The 24,367-nt window shown below is 32.5% G+C and overlaps 1 protein-coding gene across 2 annotated transcripts in view; it reads left to right on the top strand.

Annotated features, from left to right (window-relative positions):
* LOC139486849 (ATP-dependent DNA helicase Q5-like) overlaps positions 1 to 24,367 on the top strand; it is a 74,764-nt gene that overhangs the window by 403 nt on the left and 49,994 nt on the right. Inside the window, exons 1-5 of one of the 2 annotated variants that reach the window (XM_071271912.1) lie at positions 36 to 202; positions 2,570 to 3,231; positions 5,754 to 5,971; positions 8,118 to 8,283; positions 15,874 to 15,953. In XM_071271912.1, coding sequence (XP_071128013.1) covers positions 2,593 to 3,231; positions 5,754 to 5,971; positions 8,118 to 8,283; positions 15,874 to 15,953 — 1,103 coding nt within the window. In that variant the 5' untranslated portion in view covers positions 36 to 202; positions 2,570 to 2,592. Of the gene's footprint in view, positions 1 to 35; positions 203 to 2,569; positions 3,232 to 5,753; positions 5,972 to 8,117; positions 8,284 to 15,873; positions 15,954 to 24,367 lie in introns of those variants that run through there. The other variant, XM_071271911.1, reaches the window with a different exon arrangement.

Genomic DNA, 24,367 nt, shown 5'->3' with positions numbered 1-24,367 from the left:
AACTTACCAGGATTTTGCCGTGCACTTTTTTTCATTCCTCCAGAAGATGCCAAAATAAACTAAGTTGGGAAACAGGTTTGAGAAATTCCCCACAGGTAATAATTGAAGTGAGCTGTATTGCTTGACATGGACATGAGATGGACAATAGATACCTGACAATAATTGGTTATTTAAACTGTGTACCTGAGTGGACCATATCAAGGTAAACTCAACTGTTTGTTAATTTTATCATCTTCTGCAGGGACGAAAAAAAGTGTACGGCAAAATCCAGTTAAGTTAAGAATTTTCTAAATCATACAATGCATTTTAATTCTATTTATCTAGGGCATGCTATGCACTTTCCAGATGCACAGGTTTGTCTGTACTCAGAGTAAATTTTGAGGTGAAAATACGGCCATTTTAGCCATAGGGTCCACATGAACCTTAAATTATTTTTTTTGTATTTTAAATATTTGTTAAAAAAAAGATACGGAAATACCGTAACGTTTCCGATTTTGGTTCTGTTGTTAGGGATTTTACTTGTGACGTTATTTAAGTTATGACGTCATGTTCAATGTAAACAAAGAAACGCAATGCATCAGGTAACGTTTATTCATACCAAAGACAAATAATGATTAAAAATGAAATATTGGTATTGTGTTCCTTGAGTTCCTATATTTTACTAGACTAGTCAAAGTCTCACGACAACAAGACCGGAAGAAGGAAGTAGAGTTTTGTGTTCTGCGCAGATCCGAAAATTAAAAAACGCGACAAAAAAAAAAATTAAACGATTTTGAGTTCATTAGTACAATGAAAAATTCTGGAAATTTCCCGATTTTTTTTTTTATTGAATTTTCTACTGTAATAGGGGACTTTGTCCCCATAAGGGCCATATTATAAATCAGAGGATGAAAATTACTGTCACATCTATAGGGTAAATAAGGTATCCGGTATGTTCGCTCCCAATATACTTTGGCAACCCACACTTTCGCACCTCACCTGTTCGCCCCTGAAGTTTGTTGGCACCCTAAACGTTCGGGCTCAATTTGTATTAGAATTTCTGTTGAATTAATATGAGATATGAGACATGCATTACCTGTAAATGGGGACGAAGTCTGTATGAATTATTTTTTTTAACTTAAATATTTGTTAAAAAAAAGAAACGGAAATACCGTAACGTTTCCGATTTTGGTTCTGTTGTTAGGGATTTTAGTTGTGACGTTATTAAAGTTATGACGTCATATGCAATGTAAATAAAGAAACGCTATCATCAGGTAACGTTTTTTCATATCAAGGAATTATTGAAAATGAAATTGGTATTGCGTTCCTTCCTATTTTATACTAGACTGATAAATATATATTTTACTCAAAGTTTTATACAAACGAGACCGGAAAAAGGAAGTACATTGTAGATTTCTGCGCAGGTCTCGAAATTCAAAAACGCGACAAAAAAAAATTGAACGATGTTGAGTTCATTAGTACAATGAAAAATTCAGGAAATTTCCCGATTTTTTTTTTTTTTTATTGAATTTTCTACTGTTATTGGGGACTTTGTCCCCATGTAATACTTTATTAATAGCCATAACCAAGGATTTGTATACTATACAAATCCTTGCCATAACTTATAAGTTAAAAATAATCTTGAAATTACATGTACCATATGTGTATGATGTTTTAATTTGCCATCAAAACAAGAATATGTGATATACATGATATAATTGCCAATGAGACAACTATCCACCGAATACAAATGAAGCAGATGTAAGATGTAATGTAACAACCCTGTTTTAATCTTACACAAGAGGGAAATGATTGTGTTAGTCCTCCTACATTGTACATGTACACACGAGGGAAATGATTGTGTTAGTCCCTCTTTTAATTTTACAGAGAAAGATACATCTTGTACATATCTTTTGAAATATTAAAAAAGACCCTTTTTAGATAATAGAAATACATCTAACAAAAACAGACTGGACGTGGCTGGGTTCTTGTATATCCCAACAACAAAAAGTACTGATCTTAGAGTACTTGCAGTAACTGACAGTTTTGAGTTTTGACTGTTTGAATTAAACTTTATAAAATTATTAATTTTAAAGTAATATTAGTAGTCTTTTACAGTTGTAGCCCCCCAAAAATATAACTTTCTCTTAGACTTGTACTTCTAAATTATTTATAACTCACCTGAAATGGTGATAGGAAGGCCATATTTTTGTATTCATAAACCCAAAGACAGATGGTAAATTATTTTATGTGTAATATGCCAGATGAAAACCAATTTCCAGGTATTCATGGTATTTGACTATATATACATGTAGCTTTGATTACTTGAAAGATAAGAACATATTGGGTATGGTTATTTATCTTGCCACACAATATGTACCACCAATTATATAAAAAAAGGAGTTGATTGGATTTTTAAAACGAGCTGGCAGCATGACTTTCCCATTCATATCCAACTAAGCTGCATAGTTACAAACCTTGGTCCTTAAACCAAAACAACATTCAAAGTGCAATAAAACTTCATGCTACCCTCATTTTAGATTAACACATTATATGCATGCATGTTAAAATTCACATTATATTTTTACAGGAAGTAAAGATGTGTTTGTTTCCATGCCAACAGGTGCTGGAAAGTCGTTATGTTACCAACTTCCAGCAGTGGCAAGTGATGGAGTATCAGTGGTAATTTCCCCTTTACTAGCTTTGATGCAAGATCAGTTAGATCATCTGAAGGCTATAAAAATACCGTCTGCGACAATTAATTCCAAACTGACAGAAAAAGAACGAAAACAGGTTCTTGCTGATCTCAATAGTAGTAATCCAAATACCAAACTTTTGTATGTGACACCTGAACAGGTAGCTACAGATGGATTTAAATCATTGGCAGACTCACTGATGAAAAGAAAGTTGTTCAAATACTTAATTGTTGATGAAGCACATTGTGTTAGTCAGTGGGGTCATGATTTTCGACCTGATTATTTAAAGTTAGGTTGTTTCCGTAAACGTATTCCAGGGGTTCCTTGTATAGCTTTGACTGCAACTGCAACTGAGCAAGTTTTAAAAGATATAATTAAGCAGTTGAAGTTGAAGGAACCAATAGCTAAATTCAAAACCAGCTGTTTCCGTCCAAATCTGTATTACGATGTAAGAATGAAAGAGACCTTAGGTGATCCTTACAAGGACTTGTCAGAATTTTGTCTAGAAGCTTTGAACAGATCACAAGCACAAAAAGAAGAACTATTAGAAAACTGGGTAAGCTATTTTGCAATCACTGCTAATGACACTGTTGGTTGTTAAATTCAATTTCATAATCAGTAAAGTATTTTAAAAAACATATTTACATCTTATATAAGAGTGCCAAATTTTAATTGGTTGGTAGCCAGTGTATTTTTCACATATTCTAACCTTTTTTTTTCATTTCAAACAAATTTGCATATTTTTCACCACTGCTGGTGAATTTTCCTCAAATTCCCATCTATGCTTTGGTATTTGTCATTTTGGATATTCCCATCTACGCCTTGGTATTTGTCATTTTGGATATTCCCATCTACGCTTTGGTATTTGTCATTTTGGATATTCCCATCTACGCCTTGGTATTTGTCATTTTGGATATTCCCTTCTACGCCTTGGTATTTGTCATTTTAAATATTCCCATCTACGCCTTGGTATTTGTCATTTTGGATATTCCCATATACGCCTTGGTATTTGTCATTTTGGTTATTCCCATCTACGCCTTGGTATTTGTCATTTTGGATATTCTTTTTTTACCCTCCCGAGCCTCTTCCTGCCAAAGTAATTGGAATGTGACTTTACATAAAGACATTCCGCTACTTAAGGTGTATTAGTACACATAAAATTCCCTCTGTTCTATGATAATAAAATTGAGAATGGAAATGTGGAATGTGCCAAAGAGACAACAACCCGACCATAGAGCAGACAACAGCAGAAGGTCACCAACAGGTCTTCAATGCAACGAGAAATTCCCGCATCCTTCAGCTGGCCCCTAAACAAATATATACTAGTTCAGTAATGTATCTACCTATCCTCATAATAATGGATAATATAAAAAAGAAGATGTGGTATGATTGCCAATGAGACAACTCTCCACAAGAGACCAAAATGACACAAAAATTAACAACTATAGGTCACTGTACCGCCTTCAACAATGAGCAAAGCCCATACTGCATAGTCAGCTATAAAAGGCCCAGAAATGATAAACATGTTTATAATTTATATATATAATTAAAAACTTTCCACACAAAACAATGTATTTTCATATGAAAGTAGTAAAATTAAGTTTAAAATGTCATTTCAATCGTCGAATGATAGCTTATTGTACGCTGATTCAAAAATATATGGTTTCTATACAATATTTTTAAATATGGAGGATAATTTGTTACTTCCGGTTTGAAAAACGTTAACTCAGATTATATTTGAATATTTACTTGACACTGATTCCAAAAATATCTGGTTCTATATATACTTTTATACTAATAAAGTACAAAAATAGCTACTTCCGGTTTACACAAGGTCACTTCCAGTTATTTTTTCAAGGTTAAATGGTTTGATACCTATTGCCAAAAGTCTCATGTCTTTATCATGTATACATATGAGGTAAAAGCAAAGGTAAAAATCTAGAACATCAAATTAAGCTATGACCTTGAGATCAATTTGAAGGTCATAAAACCAAGGACCTTAAATCAAAAGAACGTAGGTCTTAATTATATTTGGTAAATGAGTTATATCACCATACATGTATCTTTAAATACAAGAAGGGAGAAAACTCCCTTTTACGTTCATTGAACCCTTGCAATCAAAATTTACATGTTACAACATGTTGTAACTAACAATTTAGTAAAAATAATTTGTTGATGTTTTATACGGTTTTTGGAAATAAGTGAAAATAAGCCAAATTCAAATTTTGAATATGACCTTGACCTTTGACCTTTCCCTATATTTTATTTTTTTGTACCTAGGACCTCAAATCAAAAGATCCTATAGGTCTCTATCACCTATGGTTTATAAGATAGAAATGCATATCACTTATAACAAATGCATAAGGGGAAATAACTCTCATTTGGAGCGTGCATAGGACAAATCAATGAATCATGCGAAGGATATAACGAGAATTTTATGAAATAAATTTGTCGCTTTCTTTTACGGTTTCGGAGGAGATGTAGGCACAAGGAAAACAGTGTTCGGGGAGATAACTCTTACAAAGAAAATTGTTCGTCTTAGCAAGGCGAAATTTAAAAGCGCATGAACTATACAATACCATATGAGAAATATCTAAGCGACATATTGCGAAACAAAAATTTCAGATTGTGGCGGGAAAAAAAATAATAATCAGAAGAAATACAGTAGGTCTTTCCACAGGAAAGTGGAAAGACCTAATTATGAATTACAGCATACTAGTAAAAAAAAATGTTTCCCTTCACCTGTACAGAGAGTTTCAATCCAATTCTATTCAGTGTAATCAAACAGATATATCATAATATGGACGGATATTTGCGAAAAATATCAGGAAATTTCTATGTCCCTTGACTGGTATTTTTCGCAACACATGTGATAAGTCTTATTCGGTAGGTCACATTCTGGAAAAGCAGACTTATTTGAAGTTACAACCTTAGGAACAATAATCTGCTATCATCTGTGACATTACATTTTGTATTTTAAAAATCAGAGAATGTATAAATGTTGATTTGCTCTTTTCCCCAGGTATTTGTATTAAATGCACAGGAATTGAGGTATTTAGAACTTTTTTTTTATTGTAGTCCAAGTATGGTTGCGGTATTGTGTACTGTAGAACAAGAGATGCATGTGCAGAAGTGGCCTCACAGCTTTCTAGAAAGGGTGTTCCTAGCAAACCATACCATGCAGGTCTAAAATCTGGGATCAGAGAGGAAGTTCAGAATGACTGGATGGAAGGCAAATTCCCTGTAATAGCAGCAACTATCAGTTTTGGTATGGGAGTAGATAAACCAAATGTTAGGTAATAATAAAGAAAACACTTGGCCTAAGTTAAACTTCAATAACTTTGGTTATTTCTACTCAGTTAGATGTTTTCTTAAAATTTCCGTTGAGCCTTAGAGCATTTCCTATCATGATTTCCCTGATAGAAGGTTAAGAACTACTTACAAGGAAGCTATTGACTAAAGAGTTCCAAGTGGTGATGTTGAAATCACCCTTTTATCAATAATGAGGGTGGTAGTGCCCTTTACCGTTAGTGTCAAATTGGTAAAATTTTACCATGATTCGTCAGATGTCTGAAATAATTATCGTCACCGTCATTTTTTGATTCGTTAAATTCAGCTGATTTTTGCACTAAAAATCATTTGGCAAGAATTTTAAACGTTATACGTCATGAAGGTACCACTATTACAAAAGATATATAACAAAGAGACATTCAATCTCATAAGTCTAAAAATAAACTGAAAACACTGTGGCAAAAAATTAAAATTTACAATCCCAATGATAAGTTTAATTTAGTAGGTCAAATTCTTGGAAAAGAGAACAGGATTGTGGTAAGAGAATGGTACCTATATATATCCAACATCATCTGTGAAACAAAGTAGACTTATCACAGGGTTTGTACTTTAATATATATGAGTAACACATGTATAATGGGTGGTTTTTTTGTATTGTTGTGTTTTTGTCAATTTTGTTTTTTGGCATTGTCAGTTTGACTGATGAGTTTGAATATTCGTCTGGTACATTGTATCCTTAGCTTCTTTAAGTTTTCCTACAGAATATTGATATTTAAGATAGAAACTGGTCACTTGAATGTAAAGTAAAGGAATGCCCTGATGTGGTCTCTTAAGACAATCACAAATTACAAAAAAAAACATTGAGCACAGTGGACTTTTAAGTATTACCCATCCCACACATAAAAAAGAGCATACCGGTATGTTTGTATGTCCCATTTATTATGTCCCATTTATTATGCCCCATTTTATGGGCATTACGTTTTCTGGTCTGTGTGTCTGTTTGTTTGTTTGTTCGTTCGTTTGTCTGTCTGTCCTGCTTCAGGTTAAAGTTTTTGGTCAAGGTAGTTTTTGATGAAGTTGAAGTCCAATCAACTTGAAACTCTGAACACATGTTCCCTAATATATGATTTTTCTAATTTAAATGCCATTTTCAACTTCACTGAACATAGAAAATTATAGTGCGGATGGGGCATCTGTGTACCAGCGACACATTCTTGTTAGCCTACAAATATGAAGTAAAACAGACTTAGAAAAATCTAATTGCACAAGTTCACTATCTATTTATATATTATATCACTTTTATGACAGTCAGAATATGTCAACTCTAAAGCTAATTGGATGGTGTCTAGACTAAAATACACACAAAAACATGTTACACATTATAGAGCCCATGCCTTGTAAATTGTTTATTTTACACTTTTTATAATTTGGATAAAAGCTTAAATTAATGCTTAAGTATGCTAAAAAATCAAATATCAGAGTTCGCAAAAAATGTCAGTCCTCAGAATTTTACCACCAAAATTTTGCATAGGACTGACAATTTTAGTATTTTTCAATAGAATTAGTAGTACAAGGACCACCAGGGAAAAAAAGATTTCGCGAACTCTGAAATATGAGAATTTATGTCAAAATCAAATTGGTGAACATGAATTTGACAGTCAATGCCCCGTTCTTTCGATAACCTCAATAGCCTTGAGATCAATTGTTTTAAATCCTCATTCAAGTAATTGTAAATACTTGATTGGTTAAATTGATATTGCTCTATTCTGACAGGTAATTTTTAAGGACACATTCACTAATGAGCCTTCCATAAATGTTCCAAATTGGGTATCAGCAGGTTTTCACAGGTTTCACTGTAACAAGAAAAGAGAAATAACAGTTACTGTGTTAATGTTAGTCAGGACCTTAGCTATATGTAAGTTGTTGTGTGTCTTTAAATTGTTTTTTTCAGAGTATTCTGATGTTAGTGGTCTGCTGTAATGTCAAGTATTTTTTGAGGTGTTATCCTTGTTGTGTAGTATTTAAAGAGGCAACTGTTCTTATCCTACAAATCAGTGTATTGGCAATGAAACCTGGTTAATTTAAGCTGAACTATAAAAGGAGTGTATTGCGACATGATCTCCCTGAAAATACATTTGTTTTGTCTTTTAGATTTGTAGCTCATTGGACCTTACCCAAATCGATGGCAGGATACTATCAAGAGTCTGGCAGAGCTGGTAGAGATGGGAACCAGTCCTACTGTCGTTTATATTATTCCAGACAGGAGAGGGATACTATTAGCTTCCTTATAAATAAAGAACTTAAAAAATTTACCAGAGTAAGTATTGTTATCGCTATTTTGTGCATATTTCCTTTGATCTTTTTTTGTGATAATTTTTCATATCATGCCACTCGCTTGAGATGGATAATTATCGTTAGAAACTAAGGAGGCATGTGGCTTTGCAAATGAAATTGACATGAAATTGACAACGTCGTCATAGGTAAAATAGTGATAAACAGATTATCATTGGTCATCTCAACTCGATTGAGTTTCTCGTTGAGATGATCAACGATAATCTATAATTATATCTTATGAAAACACCAGTCAAACTGTAATATGCTGAGAGATTCTTAAAATGGCTGTAATTTTTATACGAACGCAAAAAATTTTGCGGTCGTATATTGGTATGACGTTGGTGGCGTTGTCATCGTCAGAAGACACATTGGTTTTCGCACTATAACCAGGGATCTCCATGGCCTGTTTAATGATGGTGCCCCGCGCCCCGTTCAAATGTCTTGTGCCATCGTCAAATGACTCACGCCATCGTTAAATTGTCTTGCGCCATCGTTAAATTGTCTTCCGCCATCGTTCAAAACTTCATCGTTTTTTGTAGCCCGACCCCATTTTTTTATCCATTATAATCAAATGCATGTAATTGCATAACCCTTAGGCTTTTTATGTTATAATCCAATACAGTTCTAACGCCTGAGGGATATCTGGATTAAGATCGCTAATCACTTGTACCTGAGCTTGTACAGGTAGATCAACAAACCAGACAGGAGAATATTGTCTGAGGATAGACGATCCATTTGTCGAAATTAATCAACTAAGTTTCAGCAAATGATTATGATAATTTAGAATAAATAAATAAATTAATAATCCAGTTACAAAGAAAACAGTTTAACAAGTCGAACACATGCTTTATTTTGACTTACGCAATCAGCATCCCCCTTTTTTTAGAAGTACAAAATAAGACGCATAACAGTAAATATTATTTCATCGCAAATAACTCGAGTACTGCTGTAACGATAATTTAAAATTACTTTAAATGTTTAAAAGTAAAAACTTAAATATTTCCTGTAAAGAAATATCGTATGGTAATTCCGAATTCATTTCGTATATTACAATCAAATTGATACATCCAGTGTTCTCCCCAGGAATTTTGGATAGCATCACATTTTGCGTAAAAAAAATAACTGTATTTTTTTTAATGTCGTTTGTCGCGTCGCGTTGATACTCTATTTCCTTTATATGTTTTAGTTTATATTGTTCAATTCATAACTGAGAATACAATTAAACTATAACCACAAAAACAGTTGTTTCAGTTTATGTTTTCTTTATTCATTTATTGTTACAGAATTATTTTTTTCCTCTTGTGCCAAATAAAAATAAATATGTGGTTTCAGTTACCCAACAGTAAGTCAAATGAATGAATGGTTCATTATAGATCAACCTGTTTATATACAAAACTAAATATCTAGTACACAAAATTAACTATTTTTATATTATATCAAGTAAAGATAAAGTAGCAAAAGTAGCAAAAAAAATCAATTTAAAAACTTTTTTTTATCATGTTTATGAAATTAATTGTTTCATGGCACTCAATAAATTAGTCCCAGTTGTTTCTTATCTTTACATCAAAATGATATGTATTTTTAACAAAGTTATCTAACAAATAGTCTGTTAATGCGTAGTTTTCTCTCTTGGTATATTTTTTCTGTCTACTGTCCATCTGTTGTCATTATCATGAAAATGCGGATTTTTGTCATATCTGGTCCGGTTCCGATCCGCAGTTTACACAAAAATGTGCAATGGCGGCCGTAGAAAAATTTACGAAAATGAGTCCGAGAATAAACATTGTTTGACAAGAGATTGTGAATGAATAAGACGCTTTTAATGCATTAAATGGATTAAAAATAGACTTAAGCCAATTATGATAACTTTTTAAAGAAGTATTAAACTTAGTTTAGCTCTAAACCAAAAGTCTCGCTCTCGTATTACCGGAAGAGAAAGAAAGTAATTTTTGGAGAGATGCACAAATAAAGGACCTTTTTTAAAAAAAAAATAAAATCGTTTCAATCTTTGAAATTTCGTATTACAAAACGTAGATTTCGAAATGTTTTGTGATTGCATTTTTCCATGTCGAAATTGGTGATTGCAGACACGTGGTATTAGTCATGTCACAAGTGTCGGCTTGGGATATTCGCATCCAAACAGTTATCACCCTGAGGGCAATTAACACCTAGCTATTTAATCTCTTAATTGCCTTTAGTGTCCGACTTAAAGGGATTACAATTAAAGGTGATATAATTTTTATGATCATAATCGATAATAGATGAAAGTTCAAAATTGAGGACAAGTAAAATAGCATCTTCAAAATAATTATAGCGTCGCGGGAATAATTATAGCGTCGCGGGAATTATTATAGCATCACGGTGAAAAAATATAGCGTCGCGGTACCGCGACGCTAAAACGGCCTGGGGAGAACACTGGATACATCCGCGTTTCCAGTTTCTATTTGGACTCGAAAGATGCATGTTGCACAGCATCAATTTGCCAGATAAAGTCATTAAAATCTTTTTGATTTGTCAGCGTTTGCTTTACAAATCTCTTTAACCTTTTACATAACCCGTACAAATCGTTTTGTTGTTGCTGCAAATCAGCCATACTGGTAATGGGTTCTGAATTTGACAGTGTCCATGAAAAATAAGCTCCACATCATATGATTTTTAACCCCCATAACAATTACCAAAAATACAAGAAATCTACATGGGGACCTTCATGACAGCTTTTGGTCATTCTCGACTAAGGGGGGACCATGAAGATTTGGCATTTGAATGTTAAAAACACCAATAAATGAAAATATTGATACTTCTAATTCTATAATGAAAATTCAAATAAATATGATTTAAATAAGTAATCAATTAGCATGTTCACCATTCCTTGTATGGAGGGATAAAATACTTCTGATCACGCTACACTGTACAGTTTAGACACGGTTTGTAATGGTGAAAGTTCCTCCATCGTTCAATTTTCATCCATGGAGATCCCTGCTATAACTTTAGTTTAAATCAATAGAAATGTATGAAATTTAAACACAAGATTTATGACCACAAAAGGAAGGTTGGGATTGATTTTGGGAGTTTTGGTCCAAACAGGTTAGGAAAAGGGGCCAAAAAAGGGCCCAAATAAGCATTTTTCTTGGTTTTTTCACCATAACTTTAGTATAAGTAAATAGAAATCTTTGAAATTTAAACACAAGGTTTGTGACTATAAAAGGAAGGTTGGGATGGATTATTGAAGTTTTGGTCCCAACAGTTTAGGAATTAGGGGCCCAAAGGGTCCAAAATTAAACTTTGTTTGATTTCATCAAAAATTGAATTATTTGGGTTCTTTGATATGCAGAATCTAAACCTGTATTCAGATTTTTGTCGAGCCTGCAACTTTTGTTGCAGAAAGCTCGACATAGGGATAGTGATCTGGCGGCGGCGGCGGCGGCTGCGGTGTTAGCTCACTTCTTAAAAGCTTTATATTTTAGAAGGTGGAAGACCTGGATGCTTCATACTTTGTATATAGATGCCTCATGTTACGAAGTTTCCGTCAGTCACATGTCCAATGTCCTTGACCTCATTTTCATGGTTCAGTGACCACTTGAAAAAAAAGTTCAGATTTTTTGTAATGTTGAATTCTCTCTTATTATAAGTAATAGGATAACTATATTTGGTATGTGTGTACCTTGCAAGGTCCTAATGCCCGTCAGACAGCTTTCACTTGACCTCGACCTCATTTCATGGCTCAGTGAACAAGGTTAAGTTTTGGTGGTCAAGTCCATATCTTAGATACTATAAACAATAGGGCTAGTATATTCGGTGTATGGAAGGACTGTAAGGTGTACATGGCCAACTGGCAGGTGTCATCTGACCTTGACCTCATTTTCATTGTTCAGTGGCTATAGTTAAGTTTTTGTGTTTTGGTCTATTTCTTAAACTATAAATATTAGGTCAACTATATTTGTTTTACGGAAGCATTGTTAGCTGTACATGTCAGCCTGGCATGGTTCATCTGACCTTGACCTCATTTTCATGGTTCACTGGTCTTTGTTTAGTTATCTTGGTTAATGTAACGTTTATGTTACAGTTGTAATAAAGCTTTATACTTAGGACTATCAACATAATATCAATGATTAGTAAAGAAGGCGAGACATTTCAGTGTGTGCACTCTTGTTGTGTTTTGGTCTGTTTTCTCATACTTTATGCAATAGGTCTACTACATTTGTTGTATGGAATGATTGTAAGGTGTACATGTCTAGCAGGCAGATGTCATCTGACCTTGACCTCATTTTCATGGTTCAGTGGTCAAAGTTAAGTTTTTAAGTTTTGGTCTTTTTATCTGATATTATATGCCAAAGGTCAACTATATTTGGTGTATGGAAATATATTATGATCTATATGTCAGTCCCGCAGGTTTTATTTGACCATGACCTCAATTGTACGGTTCATTGCACAGTGTTAAGTTTTTGTGTTTTGGTCTATTTTTCTTAAACTGTAAGTAATAGGTCAACTATATTTGTTGTATGGAAGCTTTGTTAGCTGTACATGTCTGCCTGGCATGGTTCATCTCACCTTGACCTCATTTTTATGGTTCATTGGTCTTTGTTTAGCTATCTTGGTTAATGTTAAGTTTGTGTGACAGTTGTAATCAAGCTTTATACTTAGGACTATCAACATAATATCAATGATTAGTAAAGAAGGTGACACATTTCATTGTGTGCACTCTTGTTGATTATAGGCCCAGTTTTCAAGTTGAGCTGTATCAAGCTTGAATGTTGTGTCCATACTTGCCCCAACTGTTTAGGGTTTGAACTCTGCGGTTGTTTAAAGCTGCGCCCTACTGAGCATCTGGTTGTCAGATGTACTGTGGATTCATTTATTTTCGTGGGTACCAATTTTAGTGTCTTGAAGAAAACTTTTCATAGAGGTTTGGTTTTTGTGGTTTTGCCAAAGTCTGCATATATATCCATATTGAAAATATGTTTTTAGTTTACTCATAAAATCCTAAGAAATTGGTATCAAACAAAGTATAATGAATCCACAGTATATCAGCAACAACTTTTATTACAATTAGCGTTGTCATCTTGACCACATTCGATAGTAATTTGATTTAATTACAATTAGCTTTGTTATCTTGACCACATTCGATAGTAATTTGATTTAATTACAATTAGCGTTGTTATCTTGACCACATTCGATAGTAATTTGATTTAATTACAATTAGCGTTGTTATCTTGACCACATTCGATAGTAATTTAATTTAATTACAATTAGCGTTGTTATCTTGACCACATTCGATAGTAATTTGATTTAATTACAATTAGCGTTGTTATCTTGACCACATTCGATAGTAATTTGATTTAATTTCAATTAGCATTGTCATCTTGACCACATTGGATAGTAATTTGATTTAATTACAATTAGCGTTGTCATCTTGACCACATTCGATAGTAATTTGATTTAATTACAATTAGCGTTGTCATCTTGACCACATTCGATAGTAATTTGATTTAATTACAATTAGCGTTGTCATCTTGGCCACATTCGATAGTAATTTGATTTAATTACAATTAGCATTGTCATCTTGACCACATTTGATAGTAATTTGATTTAATTACAATTTGCGTTGTCATCTTGACCACAATTGATAGTTATTTGATTTAATTACAATTAGCGTTGTCATCTTGACCACATTCGATAGTAATTTTGATTTAATTACAATTAGTGTTGTCTTCTTGACCACATTCAATAGTAATTTGATTTAATTACAAGGCGAAGTTTTAACATATTGATGAACATGAACCAACTTGTTGTTTGTGTTGTAATAAAAATTTGTATTATTGTTATATGAAATCCTCTAATTGTGCAAAATCAAAAAATGTAACTTTCAGTAAGAGGCATATACTGCCATAACTGAAAAGTTTTTTATGAAATTTGTATACATAAAGCTATTTATCGCTATTTTACGAAATTTTCCTTTGATCTTACTGGCTTATAATTTCCTTTCTCAGCGGAGTCGAGTTTATACGAAAATTATTGCTAGAAACTAAGACAGCATGTGGCATTGCTAATGAAATTGACATGAAATTGACAACATCGTCATAGGTAAAATGGCGATAAACAGATTATCATTGGTCATTTCACCTGGATTGCTTTTCTCACTTTTGCTGTATCGGCTCAAGCAAGAAAATCAATCTCGTTAAGATGATTAATGATAAGCTATAAATATTGTATCTTGATGTTTACTCTTCTCCAGTTTCTCCCTGTGGCTTAAGAGTCCTTGAAACAAAACTATCTGTAGCTAAAGAAAATGTCATCTTTTTAGCATTTAAGGTGTATATTTGCCAGGTGAGCAATACAGACAAACAGTAACTTATAATCATCTTCTCACAAAGATGAGTCCATGAGTATGTGACTTGAGAAAATTAAACTGAACTTACTATTTTCTAAACAGATGTCGATTTCCAAGCTGTATCTCAAGATTCTATAAGGGTTAAGGAGGGTCGAGGGTATGAAAATTTTAGAAAAAAATCAAACATTTGTTTTTCATTACAAATTTTATTTATTTCCTTTTGTAGTTGTTACTTTATCATATGGTACAAAAATCATTCAAAACAATCAATTCGTGTTGGCCCCAGATGACTTTTTTAATATAATTTCCATATAAGCTGTACTTAAATTAAATTATTGTAAAATTTTAGTGATTTCTGTAATAAATTTCTTTTTTTTATTTCGATATTACTTTTATTTCTCCTATTACTTCAACAGAAAAAAAACACCTTTACAAAATTGTATGCTTCTTTCGAAGGCAGATTGTGAGCGCAAATGAACGGTGACCCCACTTTTTTATTTTATTTTTCTATTAACTATAAGATAAAGTTCATTTATAGAAAAATGTAGAGAAATCCTATATAAATGATTTAGACCCGCGAACCCCCTTAAGTTAAGTCTATAAGTGTTTTTGACTAGATACATATTTAGTCTTCAGTTTTCAGGACTGGAATTTGTATAAATATGAACTCTGCTATCAAGCAGGTTAATTGTATTGTTTGAAGGCAGACATTTCACTTTATCCAAACATTTATTTATCAGTCATTTCTGAAATCTCATGCTTTGTGAAGAAGCAGCAGATACCAGTACAGAAATTTATGGTTTGGCCAATTTAGAGATTGATCATCTTTCTCCCAAGACTGACCGAGGGGCTATTATTTTATTAAATCCCAAGGCTATTACCCAGGGGCTATTATTTTATTAGACCCCAAGGCTATTACCAGGGGCTATTATTTTATTAAATCCCAAGGCTAATACCCAGGGGCTATTATTTTATTAAATCCTAAGACTATTACCCAGGGGCTATTATTTTATTGAACCCCAAGGCTATTACCCAGGGGTTATTCTTTTATTAAACCCCAAGGCTATTACCCAGGGGCTATTATTTTATTAAAAGACTACCAAGTTGTTGAATTATAATACCTACACCTGCATACAATCAGTGTATTAAAATATTTAGTATATATATTAATGCCGTCCTACCAATTGAAATTAGTTTTGTTTTGTTCATTAAAAGACCCATTATGATATTCATTTTTGATTTCAGGATAAGGAACAACAGAAAATCAAACTTCAATCAGCTAACAAAAATTTTGATGCTATGATAGAGTATTGTGAGTATGCCATGTAAGTATAGACGGCTTTCTTGATTAGCACAGAGACATATAATACAAGAGATTGGCAACTCGGCGAATTCCGTAATATCACACGGCCAGATTTAAACCTTGCGAGATCTCTTTGGGTAATAGAGTCATTATCAAAGTATTAAAAGTACTCGAAGTAAAGGGTGAATGTTTAATCATAAATTAACTGTTTCAGTGTTTAATTTAACATAATTAATTAAATAATTTAAGTTCATACATAATTATTTATTTCAATGTCATTTTAATTTTGATTTGTATTATTGAAAATGAGACATAATTTGATATTAAATTAAAAATAAAATCGATATTAAATAATTAGCACTTAATAAATTCAGAGTTTATTTTATTTGATAGTTTCATAATGGGTTTCTATTAAATATACACCTGTCTCTGAGACATAATTTAACAGTGTGACATGTATATTAGACTTGAATTATTCGATGGTCAGGTAAATCACAACCTGTTAAAAAGAGTTTTATTTGACACCTGGTACACAAGAAGTTGTTACACCACAGGTGTCCACACTCTTTCCAAAAATACTATTTACCTAATATAAAATGAATAAATGTGAAGAAAAAAAATGTTAGTTCATTATTAATTGGGCTTGTATTAATTATTTTTTTTATGATTGTCGGTAAATTAGTTTTTAAGTGTGTTTCTTTCAAAATTTACATTATGAGCTTGCAGTGAGTTGTTTTTTATGATTGTCGGTAAATTTATGGTTTCTCCTTTTAACGGATTGTGTATTTAGGACTTACATTTAATGATCATTTAATAGAAAAAGGCAATATAAGTCTTACTTTTGACCTCGAATATAAAGAGATTAAACCAAATTTTAAGTGTAAGGAACTGCTAAATATACGATAAGAACTCACAGCAGCAGGTATTGCTGCCTTTTCATGTAACAATTTTTGTAAGAAGAAAATGTTTTATAAATGTTCTGTTTACAAAACTTTGAATTTTTCGAAAAACTAAGGATTTTCTTACCCCAGGAGTAGATTACCTTAGCCGTATTTGGCACAACTTTTTGGAATTTTGGGTCCTCAATGCTCTTCAACTTTGTATTTGTTTGGCTTTTTAACTATTTTGATCTGAGCGTCACTGATGAGTCTTATGTAGACGAAACGCGCGTCTGGCGTATAAAATTATAATCCTGGTACTTTTGATAACTAATTACTATGTTATACAATATACTTTTGTTAACTTGGCAAGTTAACTTCAAAGCATACACCAGTTTTAATGCCATATTGATATCTAAATGTTTCGAAATGTATATGTTTCCCTTTTTCATTTTTTTTAATTTTGGACAAGTTAAAATCTCCTTTTAGTTTTGAAACAGACATGCACATGTGTAAATAGTTTTACAACTATTTGATTTGATTTGTAAGTTAAAACCTTTTTCTTTTACTTTATACAAACTGCATGAAAATGTGTCTACCTTTGTTGTTGATCAGGCTGATTTAATTGATGGTTGCCTAACGTCCAGTGGAAAGTATTTCATATTTTTTATATATTGATGTGCGAGTGTATGACATTTCTTTTCTGTATAGTATATGCAATATAATATTTAACTTTCCACAAGAAACCTAATGACACAGACATTAACAACTTTAGGTAATCATAAGGCTCTTAGCAAAGTGTAAAATTCATACTGCATTGTCAACTACACAAGGTATATTCATGAAAAAGGTTTAACAATTCAAACAAGAAAAGTAACAGCCCGATTTATGTACCAAAAAATCCAAATATGATATACAGCAAACAAACCACAAGTGAATTACAGGCTTCTTACTTTGGAAAGACACAAGCATAATATAAAGCCATGATAAAAGATTTCACCATTATCACAAGCCGTACAATTTTATATTCTTGTTTGTTGTTTTTGTTGTTATTTTTTTTCCCACAGTAAGCACATCTATAAAACCTATAAACCAATTAATTTGGTGTTGCTTTTGGATAAACCAAATTACATCTGTAAAGAAACACCGACATGCATCCCATTATTCTGAAATGAAAAAGACCAGTCAGATTGAAAATCAGAACATGTATTCATGTATACAAGATACCTAGACTAACATGTATTTATGTATTCAAGATATCTAGACTATCACTACATATGATTCCATCCTTTTTCAATAATTAAACCAAGATATAAGTGAACAAAAATCATTCCAGGTGTAAATAATATTTTTATTATCAAACATTCACTTATAATGTTACTGTCAATGATAACTGAGAGCTTCATGCTAATTTCCCTGCAACTGATCTGGTACAGTTCAACTATATGCAAATTTCGGTATCTGTACAGCTAGGGATATATGTATGTATCATTGATGATTACTTTTATAAATTGCATAAAGTCTGAAAGGGAGAAAGGCAAGGTTCTTCATGTTCATTGTATGTCTCATTCACTGCAAATATCTCAATTTCTTGTGTAATCAGTTGCTCTGTGCCTTCCAGTGGTGCAAGAAAAACATCAGCATGACGATCAAATTCAAGCGTACAAATTTTTTAATTCTCAAATGGCTGTTCTTTTGCTGCATAAGTGTGGTCTGAGTGTTCGTTTAACAAGAGTTCTCCTTTGTCTTCTTCTGAAGTAATAGAAATTTCCTCAGAACGAACAAACTCGACCAGAGATGTGTCATAGTTGGATGATCCTTTTCATCTTCGGTGTGGATTGAAACGGCAACAGATATCTCCTCCATAATGGTGCCAACAGTCGTCCATGGTAGAGGATTACCTTTCTTTTTAACTCCTTTTGTTAACATACTACATCTTTTCCTCTTTTGGCATTCTAAATTAAAAAAAATAATATTTTAGAGTTGAAAATAAATTTGAATTTGTAGAGCCTATTATACAACATCTATTTGTTTTACTTTTAAACTTTACCTCCTACATGTATGTCATACAACATTCTGCAGGTTTTTATTACGCTAAATCTTATTTAAAATTTCATTTTGTCATGTATAGGCCTTTCAAGCTTGCTATTAGGTACAAATATTTGATATGTTTGTCAATTGTTAAACATCGTACAGTAAACATACAATGTAAGTTGCTGACATTTATTTAGTCTCTGCTTCTATCTCATGAGGGTCTGGAAGGGGTTTACAATGAGGGTCTGGAAGCATGGGCGGATCAGCCATTTTAAAAAGGGGGTCCCAACCCAGGATAAAGGGGGGTTCCAACCACATGTACCCATTCAAATTCATTGATCTTCAAAAAAAAAAGAGGCTGGATCCGCCAATGGGAAGGAGTTTACAAAAGGTAAACGGACAGAAAGTCACAGGACATAAAGTCACAAATTTGGTAGGACAAAAAGTCACAAATAATCTGTTGACAACTGTTTGTATATATAAGAGAAATGTCTTGAATATTTACTTTTTAATACATATACTCATATTGAAGTTGTGTCATTTTATTTTAAAAAATAAAGATTTATTTATTTTATACGGTGTCTTCCTCCTATTCCCACTTTTTAGCTCACCTGGCCCGAAGGGCCAAGTGAGCTTTTCTCATCACTTGGCGTCCGGCGTCCGTCGTCCGTCGTCTGTCGTCCGTCGTCTGGCGTCGTTAACTTTTACAAAAATCTTCTCCTCTGAAACTACTGGGCCAAATTTAACCAAACTTGGCCACAATCATCATTGGGGTATCTAGTTTAAAAAATGTGTTCGGTTACCCGGCCAACCAACCAAGATGGCCGCCATGGCTAAAAATAGAACATAGGGGTAAAATGCAGTTTTTGGCTTATAACTCTGAAACCGAACCATTTAGAGCAAATCTGACATGGGGTTAAATTGTTTATTAGGTCAAGATCTATCTGCCCTGAAATTTTCAGACGAATCGGACAACCGGTTGTTGGGTTGCTGCCCCTGAATTGGCAATTTTAAGGAAATTTTGCCGTTATATGGTTATTATCTTGAATATTATTATAGATAGAGATAAACTGTAAACAGCAATAATGTTCAGCAAAGTAAAATCTACAAATAAGTCAACATGACCGAAATGGTCAGTTGACCCATATAGGAGTTATTGCCCTTTATAGTCAATTTTTAACCATTTTTCGTAAATCTTAGTAATCTTTTACAAAAATCTTCTCCTCTGAAACTACTAGGCAAAATTTATCCAAACTTGGCCACAATTATCTTTGGGGTATCTAGTTTAAAAAATGTGTCCGGTGACCCGGCCAACCAACCAAGATGGCCGCCACGGCTAAAAATAGAACATAGGGGTAAAATGCAGTTTTTGGCTTATAACTTAAAAACCAAAGCATTTAGAGCAAATCTGACAGTTGGTAAAATTGTTTATCAGGTCAAGATCTATTTACCCTGCAATTTTCAGATGAATCTGACAACCTGTTGTTGGGTTGCTGCCCCTGAATTGGTAATTTTAAGGAAATTTTACTGTTTTTGGTTATTATCTTGAAAATTATTATAGATAGAAATAAACTGTAAACAGCAATAATGTTCAGCAAAGTAAGATTTACAAATAAGTCAACATGACCGAAATGGTCAGTTGACCAATATAGGAGTTATTGCCCTTTATAGTCAATTTTTAACCATTTTTCGTAAATCTTAGTAATCTTTTACAAAAATCTTCTCCTCTGAAACTACTGGGCCAAATTAATCCAAACTTATCCACAATCATCTTTTGGTTATCTAGTTTAAAAAATGTGTCTGATGACACGGCCATCCAACCAAGATGGCCGCCATGGCTAAAAATAGAACATAGGGGAAAAATGCAGTTTTTGGCTTATAACTCAAAAACCAAAGCCTTTAGAGCAAATCTGACACGGGGGTCAAATTGTTTATCAGGTCAAGATCTATCTGCCCTGAAATTTTCAGATAAATCGGACAACCCGTTGTTGGGTTGCTGCCCCTGAATTGGTAATTTTAAGGAAATTTTACTGTTTTTGGTTATTATCTTGAAAATTATTATAGATAGAAATAAACTGTAAACAGCAATAATGTTCAGCAAAGTAAGATTTACAAATAAGTCAACATGACCGAAATGGTCAGTTGACCCATATAGGAGTTATTGCCCTTTATAGTCAATTTTTAACCATTTTTCGTAAATCTTAGTAATCTTTTACAAAAATCTTCTCCTCTGAAACTGATGGGCCAAATTAATCCAAACTTATCCACAATCATCTTTGGGGTATCTAGTTTAAAAAATGTGTCCGATGACCTGGCCATCCAACCAAGATGGCCGCCATGGCTAAAAATAGAACATAGGGGTAAAATGCAGTTTTTGGCTTATAACTCAAAAACCAAAGCGTTTAGAGCAAATCTGACAGGGGTTAAATTGTTTATCAGGTCAAGATCTATCTGCCCCGAAATTTTCAAATGAATCGGACAACCCGTTGTTGGGTTGCTGCCCCTGAATTGGTAATTTTAAGGAAATTTTGCTGTTTTTGGTTATTGTCTTGAATATTATTATAGATAGAGATAAACTGTAAACAGCAATAATGTTCAGCAAAGTAAGATTTACAAATAAGTCAACATGACCGAAATGGTCAATTGACCCCCTAAGGAGTTATTGTCCTTTATAGTCAATTTTCAACAATTTTTATAAAATTGTAAATTTTTACTAAAATTTTCCACTGAAACTACTGGGCCAAGTTCATTATAGATAGAGATAATTGTAAGCTGCAAGGATGTTCAGTAAAGTAAGATGTACAAACACATCACCATCACCAAAATACAATTTTGTCATGAATCCATCTGCTTCCTTTGTTTAATAGTCACATAGACCAAGGTGAGCGACACAGGCTCTTTAGAGCCTCTAGTTGGTTATTATCTTGAATATTATTATAGATAGAGATAAACTGTAAACAGCAATAATGTTCAGCAAAGTAAGATCTACAAATAAGTCAACAAGACCAAAATGGTCAGTTGACCACTTTAGGAGTTATTGCCCTTTATAGTCAATTTTTAACCATTTTTCGTAAATCTTAGTAATCTTTTAGAAAAATCTTCTCCTCTGAAACTACTGGGCCAAATTTAACCAAACTTAGCCATAATCATCATTGGGGTATCTAGTTAAAAAATGTGTCCGGTAAATCGGCCAACAAACCAAGATGGCCGCCATGGCTAAAAATAAAACATGGGGGTAAAATGCAGTTTTTGGCTTATAACTCAAAAACCAAAGCATTAAGAGCAAATCTGACAGGAAGTAAAATTGTTGATCAGGTCACGATCTATCTGCCCTGGAATTTTCAGATGAATTGGATAATCGGTTGTTAGGTTGCTGCCCCTGAATTGGTAATTTTGAGGAAATTTTGCTGTTTTTTTGTTATTATCTTGAATATTATTATAGATAGAGATAAACTGTAAACAGCAATAATGTACAGCAAAGTAAGAACTAAAAATAAGTCAGTATGACCAAAATAGTCAATTGACCCCCTAAGGAGTTATTGCCCTTCATAGTCAATTTTTAACAATTTTCTTAGAATTTGAAGATTTTCAATAACATTTTCCACAGAAAGTACTGTTATAGATAGAGATAATTGTAAGCAGCAAGAATGTTTAGTAAAGTAAGATCTACAAACACATCACCATCACCAAAACACAATTTTGTCATGAATCCATCTGTGTCCATTGTTCACATAGACCAAGGTGAGCGACACAGGCTCTTTAGAGCCTCTAGTTAAAAATACTATTCCTTCTATTCCCACTTGCAAATAACAATAGATGTTTTGATAAATAATTTGTTTTTATAACCATCAGGGTTAATTAGAATTTTACCTAAGATCCTGTATTTTTTTTTAAAGCATAACATATTTGGCAGCTGTTTAGGTATAATACCTTGTTTATTTGTAATATATGTTTCTTTTTTCATCAAATAAAAACTCAAAAATAGAGAAAAATTATGATAAATAGATTGGAGTTAGATTTTTTTTAAACTTTTGAATTTGTACTTATAAATAAAGAAAAATATAATAAATAGATTGGAGTCAGATTTATTTTTTAAATTTTTGAATTTGTAACTTTAAAAAATTGTCTGCATTACTAATGAATCATGATATAAATATTATTATAACCAAGTATAATCTTATATATATATATATATCTTTATTCTCACAAACCAAATTACTACAATTATCGAAAGCTGAACAATTAAAAATGAAATGGTATTCATCACCAATGGCATCTGAATAACACAATACACATTTTCTGTTTTCTCTTCTATGTTTTGTCATCTTTCAGTTTCTATTGGAGATTTCATGTTCAAAGTTCCAAATTTAAGAAATAGGGATATCTGCCGGTCATCCAAAATGAATATTTCTCAAACTCCAAAGTAACTTTAAATAAACGATAATTTAATGCTTTTGGTGATTCCTGTTGGCTTAAGATTTGGAATAATAGTATACTTTTAAATATAGTTACTTGGATCAATTATCAAAGATATAAAATAATGGGTGAAAACTGTTAACTTTACTTCATTATTTATTTTGTTTTATACAGATGCAAAAATAACTTATTATCTGTTCTTATAATTAAAAAACACTGGTCAATTAACAGTTGATTAAAAAATGTTTGTACAGTATAATCCTTTGTTTGCACAAGTTTTCCTTCTATTCCCACATGAAATTTAACCTTTTCTTACCAGATTTATAAAAAGTGGGAATAGAGGGAATGAACCAATTTTAATCATGCAAAAGAAAGATTTCTTGGCACCATGAAGCCATTTAAGTGCCAAACCAGTTTGACATTTTGTTTTTTTTAACAATTATTTGATCATCTTTGATATGTTTTTGATATTTTTTGTTTACAAAGTTGGTTTATATACAATAGTTCAAGAATAGAAATAAGCGTTTTTTGTTAAAAGAAAATAATCAGAAAAAATGAATTGTGACTTTTTGTCCTGTGACTTTCTGACACTGTCCTACATTCATACAATAAGAGTATTGGAATAACTGCATGAATTGAAATCAGAAAAGTAAAGACAAGAGGAAACAATTGATCAAAATATGAAGACTTGAGAATGATGGAGTGCTAAAATAAATAAAGAATAGAGAATAATGGGCAAAATTTATAAAGAAAAGAGGAATATATTTGGAATGTGTACATGTTCATGTCCATGGTAAACAAATACCTGCTGATCTTATTTTAACAAGATAACATTTGGAATTAATACAGGCTCATTAAATTGCATATTTATTCGATAATTCTTAAGTTTTATGAAAAAAAGGTAATTCTCGCAAAGCTGGATTTGGGTATCAATGTGAAAATAATAAATCACCTTTGATGGTATTTTATGAAAACACTATTTGATCAAAATATACGAAAATAGTATCATTTTAACAGGATAACAATCGGGAGTAGAATAACACTATAAAATTGTATATATAATCGTAAATTTCTATGTTTTATGAAAAAAAGGTAGTTCTCGCATAGC

Source organism: Mytilus edulis, chromosome 8 (genome assembly GCF_963676685.1).
Source record: "Mytilus edulis chromosome 8, xbMytEdul2.2, whole genome shotgun sequence".
Lineage (NCBI taxonomy): Eukaryota > Metazoa > Mollusca > Bivalvia > Mytilida > Mytilidae > Mytilus > Mytilus edulis.
This window is presented reverse-complemented; position numbering and strand designations above follow the sequence as displayed.